The sequence below is a fragment of the Columba livia genome, chromosome 15, assembly GCF_036013475.1.
Source record: "Columba livia isolate bColLiv1 breed racing homer chromosome 15, bColLiv1.pat.W.v2, whole genome shotgun sequence".
Lineage (NCBI taxonomy): Eukaryota > Metazoa > Chordata > Aves > Columbiformes > Columbidae > Columba > Columba livia.
Window position 1 is genome coordinate 12,761,784 of NC_088616.1, and position 10,515 is coordinate 12,772,298.

At 52.4% G+C, this 10,515-nt stretch overlaps 1 protein-coding gene across 1 annotated transcript in view; it reads right to left on the reverse strand.

Moving 5' to 3' along the window:
• The window catches only part of SLC5A10 (solute carrier family 5 member 10), a 40,632-nt gene extending 30,152 nt beyond the window's left edge, over window positions 1-10,480 (reverse strand). The window contains exons 1-6 of the mRNA XM_065031316.1: window positions 8,492-10,480; window positions 7,789-7,860; window positions 6,849-6,953; window positions 6,167-6,226; window positions 5,670-5,774; window positions 581-686 (exon numbers count right to left, since the gene is read on the reverse strand). Coding sequence (XP_064887388.1) covers window positions 581-686; window positions 5,670-5,774; window positions 6,167-6,226; window positions 6,849-6,953; window positions 7,789-7,860; window positions 8,492-8,602 — 559 coding nt within the window. The 5' untranslated portion in view covers window positions 8,603-10,480. The remainder of the gene's footprint in view (window positions 1-580; window positions 687-5,669; window positions 5,775-6,166; window positions 6,227-6,848; window positions 6,954-7,788; window positions 7,861-8,491) is intronic.
• Between the last annotated feature and the right edge of the window lie 35 nt (window positions 10,481-10,515).

The window sequence follows — 10,515 nt, forward strand, 5'->3', positions numbered from 1 at the left end:
GCAAGCCAGGAACACCCAGTTTCCAAATCCAGCTCCAAACTCCTCATCGCTTCTGGATCACAAAAGAACCATATAGACTGAGCCTGGACCAAAATATCTGGTCCCACAACAGGGAAACATGGGCATGGACTATTCCTGAAAACTTTGGGGAGGGAGGGCAGCATGTTGCATGGCAGGCAGGACAAGTGGGAGGGAAACGGGCTGAGTAAAGTGTTCTCAGATTGCAGCTTCCAGAGTAATAGTCCTGTAATAGGAGAAGCCCTGATTATTGCTGTTACAAATAGGTACACACACAAGAAAGCACTTAAATAGGTGGTGGAGGAGGAGTAATTACAATACAAACGAGAAGCCATAATGACAAAGGAGAGGTCACACACTGAGTCACTGCCTGAGCTGACACTCGGAGGGATGTTCAGATCCTGGCTGGATAGGGCGGGGAGCATGAACCCCGTTAGTACGAATCCCCAAAGACCTTCCAGGAGCAAAAAATAATAATAATAGTAAAATAAAAGCAGGAGTGTAAGTTGTGTGGTTCAACCAGAGTAGAAACATTGAGGCTGGCAGACGCTGAGCAACCTACCTGCGATGGTGTAGAGCCCAGTGACCACTAGCATCAGGACGGTTGAGAGGTAAAGGTCCCAGCCCAGGCAGACTTGCACGAAGAGGGCCCCCGAGTACAGATCCGTCTGTGCATAGGACAAGAGATGAGGGCTGGGACAAGTGACATCTACTTGGTGAGACAGCACCCAAGGGCTGTGCAAAGAGCAGCACAGCAGGAAAACGGTCAACGCTACCTCCTTGCTGCCCCAGTACCCCCAGTTCCCCCCACTGATGGCCATGCCCTGCTCTCGAGGTGGCATCTCACCATGCTTCCTGCAGAGCCCTGGAGATGGGGCACCTGGTACCACCTGAGGGGCTGCACTCCCTCAGAACACCAGCACCCTTGGGTGCTTCCCAGAGGCAGTGCAAGCCACCCCTCCCAGCCCAGCACCCCCATGCTGTTCCTGCACCCCAACATCCCCATGGGGCCAGGACTGGGGGGCGGTCATAGCTGATATTTCATATTCTGCTTGGCAGGATTCACCCTCCCAGCACCCCTACTGCTGGCAAGGTGGCTGCCAAGGACCAGCTCAACAGTCTGGATTATCAGGCAGGTCAGGAGGGAGGCAGCAAGCCTGAAAATATTGCTGAGGGCTTGCAGGGCATCTCCCCCCAGGTGCAGGAACTTCTCAAGCTGTTTGGTGGCACCTGCAATGGCTTTAGCACTGGGTGGGACAGCTCTGTGCTACATCGCTCGAGCCCATTGCTGCTGCTCAGGTGGGTGCTGGCGGGACAAGGCAAGGGGCTGCGGCAGCTTTTCAACCTCTGCAGGGGTAAGGGTAAGGAGCACACGTGGGCAGCCCCAGTGTGGAGAACAAGACCTCCAGGTCTGCCATTCCTGAGCCTTACCCCAACAAGCCAGCTCTTTGCTGAGCATCTCTGGGAAAAGATCTACTCCTAGTTTTGCACAGATGGGGAAACAGAGGCACAAGCAAGTGGCACAATTTGCTTTTGGCCCCAAGGGAGAAGCAGCATCCCTGAGGTCCTGCACCCCAGCATGGACCAGCACAAATGCATCCTCCAACATGTCCCCTGACTTTTGCAGCCCCTCTTGCAAAGCCCCTGGAAGAGGTCTGGGGTTTCTGCTTGGACATAGGACAAGCTGACCCCATGTCCAACCCACTGCCTTCACCAGCCCCAACACCTCTAGTGCATGAGTCACACCCCAAAGGGACATCAGGATCGTGCCTCTGCCCAGAGGAGCGTGCACAGGCCTGTGGCTCAGCTGCCAAACTCCCTCGAGATGACCGACACCCCAAAAGTGACCATCGTTTCCCACCCATGAGAGGGCTGGACCCACATGGGGTGGTCTGATCATGGTCTTGTGGGAACCAGACATCAACTAGAGACTCAGAGGGAGCTGGGGCAGCTCCTCCAACAAAAGCAGTGATGCTGTGGGAGGAAAGGACCCGTGTCACCATCAGCTCTCCACCCTCAGCCAAGATCTAGCCATCCCCAGTGCTGGGCTGGGAGATCTTCACAAAAACCCTTGTTTGGAGAATTAAAGGAGGCCAGAAGGGGCAGGAAGAGGCAAGATGAGCCGACTCCACACCCTTGCCCGCAGCTGTGACGGCTTCCCACAGCCAAGACTTCGGCTCCGATTTGACGTCTTTCTTCACACGCCTCCCAGAAACCCTCCCCCAAACAGCAGGGCTTTCTTGCCCGGTCATGTGGGAGCAGTCACCTGGGATTAGTAACGTGGAGCATTGGTGTTATTTCCCACATCATGCCTCCTCCCCCAGCTCTGCCCTTCCTCCTCCTCCCAGTGCTGCTCCAGCAAGCCCAGAAGCTGAGGACCATCAGGTAATGGAGAGAGGCCACGCAGGATCACGCAATGGGAAAAACAAGGCATGCACCACCTAACGTGGCTCCATCAGCCATGAAACCCAGGAGGTGAACACGCGGCCAGCTTCAGCACAACATGAAAGCCTGTTCCCTGAAAGGTGAGCCCACACCATTAGGCCTGACGTTGATTAAATCACAAATCAAACTGACCAGATGAGCATCATGATCTTGAGGATCCTAATTCAGGCACTGTTCCATGACATCTGGACCAGGTTTTACACCACAGTCATGTCTGGTATTCCCAAGGGAGGCACCACATGTCCTCAGCTGCACTTGGGCTTGGCCATGTCTCTGGGACAGCCCTTACCAGCACCCAGAAGCGATTCAGCTCTGGAATGTCCTGCTGAAAAGGAACCAACTCATGGGCAGCCATGCCAAAACCTCTACCACCAGCTCCTCTGACACCTTTGTACCACAATGCAACCCAACCACAGCCTGACACCACAGAGACCACCAAGCAACTCTACAAGAGGACACCTAAGCCATTCGTGCAGTGCAAGCTTCAGCTACAAGACAGGAAAGCCCCAACCAAGGGTCCTCCGCCATCTCCTCCCAACACAACCCGAAGTGGGAACCCAAAAATATCTTGAGCCTCCCTAGCACAGTACCAGCCAAGCATCCTTGGTGTCTTCTGAAGCTTCTACTGTCCCTTGGAGGGATCTATCACTTGTCATCTCAGCACCAGCCAGAAAGTCACATTCCCCCATGACCACCTGCTTCTCCAGCAACCCTTCCCCAGAGTCCAGCTACAAAGACTCAGCCCCGGACAAGATATTTCATAATTGCTTCTCCTGGCTTTCTCAATGCTTAATCATTTTTTGCAGTCGCCTGCAAATGAGTCTAAGCCTTTGCTATGAGGAAGCAGAGGTATCTCCACCTCCCTTCCTGGTAATTCTGCTAGGGTGGGAAAAAAATAAAAGCGCATGTGACTGAGTTGTTAATAAGACATCTCAAATACAAAAACAAGCTAATTAAAGCCAGGCATGACCTATTCACAAAACAAGTCCTTTCAACTGCGAAAGGCGAGGAGAAGCCTTTGAAGTCAAGCCTCATAATCCAGTGAGATCCCTGCCTTCAATGGTGACCTCACTTGGAAACTTGTTCTTACCCAACATGGTTAATGCCTTCCCAATGAAAGCTGGCTTTAGAGACAGCTTGGATTTAACAATAGGTGAAGCCAAAGCATCAGTAGAACGAGTTGTCCAGGGTGCAGAAGAGTCTCCAGGGGCTCTTTGCCAAGGCCAAGACGCCTTTGGAACTCCTCACGTGTTCCTGGCCAGAGGCACAGCAGCTCTCAGCAGGACCTTGGGCTGCATGAACCACGGAAGGTTGGGGTCCACCAAAGGGTAAATTCCAAGAGAGGAGGGACCTGCCCCAAAAGAAAAGCCAAGGCAGCAGTGCTGATGCTGTGTTTCAGCTCTGGAGAACATGAAGATCCATCTGTAAACTCAACATCTGCAGGCAGGGGAGGCAGGAAAAGCACAGCTGGCCCTGGACTTTGAGGCATCCCCCAGTGAGGACCAAAGGAACCCCCCCAGGAGGCAGCACTGCCTAATTGCTCCAGGTTTTGCATTGTCCTCCCACACTCCCTGCTGCAGTCACCACTGGGAACGGGACACTGGACCAGTTTGGCAACGCCCCGCGTGTCCGCATTCACCCCAGCCCACTGCTGGAAACAACCATTGTTTGTGAGATTTACCATGAATGGAGCCAGATGCCAAGATAATCCCCTTATTAGGCTGATTCCTCTTCTGTTGCATCCTGTGTGACTCAGAGATCAGAGAAAACTCAGCAGACCAAAGAAACTAAAGCCCTGGCTGAGAAAAGGCGCAGGAAGAGGCACTTGGGAGCATCCACCAAACACGAGGTTGTGCTGAGAAGGGCCAGGAGAAGCGCAGAGGTTCCCGTCGGGGCAGGTACTGCGCAGAGGTTGTCTGCAAGTTCATCTGGTGTTAAGCAAGGGGTGACACCACAACCATCTCCCAAGCTAAAAATAAACTTGTAGGACCATCCATCCCTTCTGGGCAAACCTTGCAGAGAGACTGGAATCCAAATGGACCAAGCACATCCCCATGGAATGGTAGGGCACCGCTTCATAAGAGAAGAGGGGACATCTGTGATAGTCTGGAAAGAGACTCAAAGACAACCAGCCCTCAAACTACCAGTAATTTCTTTCTTTAAATTCAGAGCAGCAAGAACGAACTACCCCACCAGGAATCTCATCCCAGCTTCCAGCCTTTCCTGTCAAACACCAGCAGGGATTCACACAGATCCTGCAGATCAACACCACAGACACAGATGCTCCAACATCTCCCTCAAGCTCCTCCTGGGGCTTCATCAGGAGCAGGGAGAGAAGTCTCCTGAGCAGCACACAGGAGGGGAGTAAGCGATAACCATTTACCAGACATTAGGACAACTGGGGAATAATCAAAGTGTCATTGCCCAAACTTGCAAACTGAACTGTGCACAGCCAGGGCTGTTTGCAGCCACTCCATCCTCCGCATCCCGCAGGGGGACACCCAGGGGATCCCCCTGCAGCTCAGCCCAGGGCCTGGGGCTGCAAAACCACCAGGGATGAGGCAGTAATGCTGCGCAGGGAGCGACGCTGCATCCGGCCAAGCTGGTGTTTGCAGAGCACGGAGCTGGTGAGCACAGAGGCAGACGCCGAGTGTCTTGCCATGGGGGAAATGCTCCAGCATCGGCCCTCCTGCCCTGCAGACAGCCTCTTCTTGCAGACAGGCACATGCAAAAGCACATTTCTTTTAGCCAGTGAAATGCAGAAGCCCCAGCAGTCAGATGGTGGTGCAGGGTTGCTCCCTTGGGGAGGTTTTCTCCTCCAGACCATTTCTGAGCTCTTTGCTCTTGATCTCTGCCTCGCTGTCTCCAATCCCCCAGGGCTGTCTGTGCCCAGCTCTCTCCTGCTTGCCCTGGGCCTGGTGTCACAGGCTCTTTAGATGTTTTACACCTCAAATAAACCCTTCCCAGAGTTACTGACCAGGCGGCAGGGGCTGCACACAGGGAACTGCGAATGAGGCTAAAATAGGAAATAACATCCCTGATGGCATCTGCCCACCAATTCCCACCTCCTGTCCTGCTCCCTCCTGGAGCATCCCTGCAGCAGCTGCTCTTCCCTGGCTTGGCTACACAAAGTTTGAGCCCCAAAATATTTTCCTTGCTAGAAATCAGCGACAGAATTGTCACAGAGTTGAGCAGGAGCTACTCACCGAGATTTTGGTGAAGATGGAGAGCAGGAGTGACAAGGCAGAGAGGTACATGCGGATCCTCTCCCCTCCAAACCTTCGCTGGAGATACTCGGGCATCGTGACAATCTGTCAGTGAAAAGAGAGCGACAGCTGCCCTGGCCAGGGCCCCTCTGGGGATGGTCCCAGGGAAGGCAAAGGGACAGCTGAACTCTTTTTAGATTGGATATTAGGAACAATTTCTTCCCCAAAGGGCTGTTGGGCATTGGAACAGGCTGCCCAGGGCAGTGGTGGAGTCACCATCCCCGGAGGGGTTGAACAGATGGAGATGAGGTTCTCAGGGACATGGGGTAGTGCCAGGGGTGTGGGAATGGTTGAACTCAATGATCTCGAGGGTCCCTTCCAACCCAAATGATTCTGTGATTCCCAGAGCAGGACTCAGGAGTCTCGAGGACAGCGGTGACAGCCCTGCGGGGAGCAGGGGACCCGGCCAGGGCCGTACTCAGGGCAGCTGGACATACCCCAGATGAGATGTAGACTGGCACGAACACCCAGGCCAGCGCCAGGAGAGCGTAGGTCGCCTGTTGGGAAGGAGAAACATGGCACAACCAGAAAAAACCCCAATCCTGCTGCAGCTCGACACCGACTGCACTGCCAGACACCATCCACCGCTCCTGACCAGCCCAGGTTCACCTTCAAATGTACATTTACAGCCCCAAGTGGCTACAGATGACACATGTCAGGGCATGAGGCCATGGTGGAGACCCCCCCAGCATCCCACCAGTAGGAGCCCACTCGCCTCAGCCCTTCAGCTCCTGACCAGACATTTCCCACTAATTCCTTGAGCACCAAGCAAGCTAAATGCTGTATTTTTGCTGCGGAACCCAAGGACTTTGGATACAATGTGTAGGGAAACAAGGAACAGGTGACCCATTCAGCCATGTCCCCGTCAGGGTCATGCAGGGGCTGGACTGGGAAGCTCTGCACTGAAATGTCCTTCTTCCTGAGTGCATGGACCTGAGTTGACTCCAAACTCAATCTATGTGCACTAGACACGAGCTGGAGAAGCTGAGTTAGCAGGGTTGTGTTAATTACCCCCTGCACAGCTCCTCTCAAGCCTTTTCAAAGCTGCTGTGAGACAGGCCATCTGCTGCGACACGGCTCAAGAAATTAATTTGCTTAATCACACAGCACGTTCCTTACATTCCACTCGAAGCCGGTGACAGCGATTCCCCCGGCAGCGCCAGTCCCGGCCAGCCCGATGAAGAGCCCTGAGCCTTCGCTGCTGGCGAAGAGGGAGGCGCCGATCTGCGGAGGAGCAGAGGAGATGCTGCCGGTGCTCGAAGGGGGACGCTCGGCCACTGGCTCCCCGCGGCTCGGCACAGCTGTCGTGCCAGCTGGACCAGCTTTAGTGCTTCCCCAGCCAGCAGCGCAGCCCCGAGGGGATAACTCAACAAAAAGAGGTGGCAAAAATAACATCTGAAAGGGAGCAGCAGAGCACAGACCTCCCTGCCCTTTCTAAAAGTAAAGTGTGGCTGAAGATACACCATATGTGTGAGGGACAGGTACGTATTTTGCAAGAAAAACCCTTAACAGGCTCCAATCCAGGTTGCCATGAGACCCAGCAACCAGCGCTCTGGTGCATTCAGCTTGTCTGGACATCCTTGGTGGGTTTTGGATGGACTTTGTTGTCTTCAGGAGGATGAGGAGAAGCCACACACGTTGCTGCATTTGCCAGGGTGGACACACACCCTGCCCAGAGGTGGCCCTGTGCAAGCAGCCAGTGCCAGACATGGGAAGGACCTATGACCAGCTTGTCAAGATGATACAAAAAGGAGAGAAAAAAGAAACCTGGGGCACTCATGGCCTGTTGGAGCCACCAGGAGCACACGGGGCCAGTGGTGACAAATGTGTGACTCCAAGAACCCTCCTCCAAGTCCAGGGCAGCCTCCGAGAGGACCCGACAAGCCGGGTGGGCTCCAGCACCCTTAGTGCAATGAGAAGAGAAATGCAGCTCGAAAAAGACAGATCCTGGCAGGAGGAGATGTGCAGGGAGGGGGAAAGCAGGGATGCAGAAGAGGGAATGATGTTGGATGTCCCTGTGCCGCCCAAGGTGTCACAAGAGGGACAGACATCTACTTACTGGCCACCATGCCATGTCTCTGCCAGCAAGGAAATAGCCGCTGACGGTGTTCCTGTTCACCCTGCATGAAGACTGGGAGGAGAAAAGATCAGCACGGAGCACCCTTCACCTCCAGACCCAGACAAAACACCGAGAACCCAGGAACCGAGTCTCCCAGACAAGAAGCCAAGAGACAGGAGACTCTGGATAATTAATGGGAGCTCTGCAACTCCAGCTTAATTACACAAAAGGGTGGCAGCACCCTGAGTACCTGGTGCCGTGAATAGCAAAGGAGGCTCGAGAAGGGGAGGATGCGCCCGACCAACCTCCATCCCACAGACAGGTTGGCTACTAAAGCCCAGCTTTGGCTAGGAGATTTCTGCAAGGCAGAGTAAATGACTTTGGAGATCCTTTGTCTGGAACTGCGGGTTCTGTTAGAGGCATTTGTCTCAACACCCTTTAATAGACAAGATTTGCTTACACCCGAGGCCAGGGGAGAGGTTTGTGCCGGGGTTAATTCCACCTGTTTTTCAGGCTATTGGAGTCTTTCCATGGGGGCTTGGGGGTGGAGGGTTTGTAAGAACAGCCAATAAAGCACAACACAGAAAATACATAACAAATGCAAACTAAGTAACAGAGGGTTTCAAAAGGCAGAAAAATCAGCTCTGAAAATAAATCTATTCAAAAAAGAAGGCAGAAAGGGAACAAGAGAAAATCCTCTTACCCATATTCCCACCGCAACGTTCAAGGAAAAATAAACCACCACAACAACAAGGTCAGCAACACTGAACTGCTGCACGGCAGCAAAGGCTCCAGCAGTGGAATTGCCCTCCATCCTTCCTCTGCCTCCTTCCTCATCCTCAGCCTCACGCGGTCACCGAATCAGTAACTCGTTAGCGGCCGAGGGCATTTATCATTAAACAACAAGGTGGCAGGAGCTCACTATGGGCAGCACCACCTGATTTTGGTGTGTCACAAACTAGCATCTCCTTAATCCCCATTTCTCCAGGGTTTTCTGCTTCTTCTGCATAGATCTGGAAGAAGCTGCAGCTCCAGTCCAAGCTGCTCAGGGTTTTAAGGTGTTTCTGGGACGCAGACCCAGGGCACAGGCTCCCAGCAGCCTCTTGCCGCAGCGCCTTAACTCCAGATATTGCTGGATGAGAAACGACCAAGAGTTTTGTCTTCTACAAGCTGTAAAACCCAACTATTTTTCTTGCAGAATTGAAATCTGGAAAGAATTTGCACGATCTTCTGCCTAGATAATTACTGTAGAAACTGCTGAGTAAAGCAGAGATTTTATTTAAGTGTTTATTACACGGGAAGGATCCCAGAGAAACACCTCTAAGAACCACTGGCATTTCTGGTGATCTGATGATTTTTGCTTCTGGGAAAAGCACGCGGAGTTTTGGTAGCTCTGCTGTTACATGGTGTAATGGAAGGAGAATGAAAAACGCCCAAGTGAAGCCACACATGCTTCGCTCCCTTTTAACCGCTAGGAAAAGCCAAAGCACCAGCAGCTCAGTCTCACAACCGCAACTTATTCCCGAATTCTTGAGTCCAAATCAATACAATAATTGCACTGCACGAAAACTCAAAGTTGGGGATTTTCTACATGCTGAAGCGATGACCAAACACAGAAGTTGGGTGAATGTCTGAGGTGGAGCCTCAGCACCCAGCGAGGACAGAGCAGCAGAAACACTCACAGAAGAGCTGGAGCAACTCCTCCAAAGGTCAACACAAAACAAGCGGCAGGAAAACAACCTTTAAATTTAATGTTTTGGGGCATTTAGCAATCCTGCAGTTTGCTGCTCTGGATGCTTGGCTGGCTCTTTGACAAGTGGCAGCACATCTTCTAACCATGTATTACAAGGTCTCACTAATATAATAAATACACCACAACTAACATGCCCATCACGGAGACAGGTCAGTGTGTTTCTCTTTGAAACAGCCGCTGACGTGCCCAGGAGCAGGTCCGCACACTTGCGAGAGGAACTGCAGTTCTCCCTCACTGCTCCGCTGGAATTTAACCTGCATTAACACATTCCGAGGACACAGAAGTGTTAATATGTCAGCTCGGTCTGTCTATTAACATGGCTGAACTGTTTAATAACCTACTGCCATGGAAGTATCCAACAGAATCTTACGAAAGATAAGCTCACAACGCCTAAATCCTCATTAATTCCACCAGTTTTCTCTACAACAGATCAAGAACTGCAAAGTCCCCAAGACTGAAGCTCAGAGGGTGGCAGCGAACAGGCCGTTCCACCCACACTGGCCCAAGGATGGCTGGGAAAACAAACGTGAATGAGCTCTGCTGTGTTTTTTAGCTCATCCATGCATCCAGGCCAGGCCACAAACCTCAAAAAAACACATTTACCTGTGATGAGCTGATTCAGATTTTACCAGCTGGAACCTCTGCCTCCCAGAATATTCCCTGTTGTTCCGTGACATCCAGCCGTCCATTTGGCTCCCTCCACGTTCCCCGAAGTGAAGCAGCGCGCTGGACATGTGCTGGAATCGCTAAATTACAACCGATCTGCAAACCTTTGCGACAGCACCTGCAACTGGCCAGGGAAAGGTTCTGTTTTGCTTTTTACAAGACTGCTCAGCAGCAGACAGAGAAATAAGTACCAGCATTAGGGAAAAGTGGTCTCTGCTCCTCATCTGCAGGGGTTTCACTATAACAACAAGCAAAATGCACATTATTCTCCTCACTGCCAAGAAGCCGGAATTCTGTTCATATTCCAA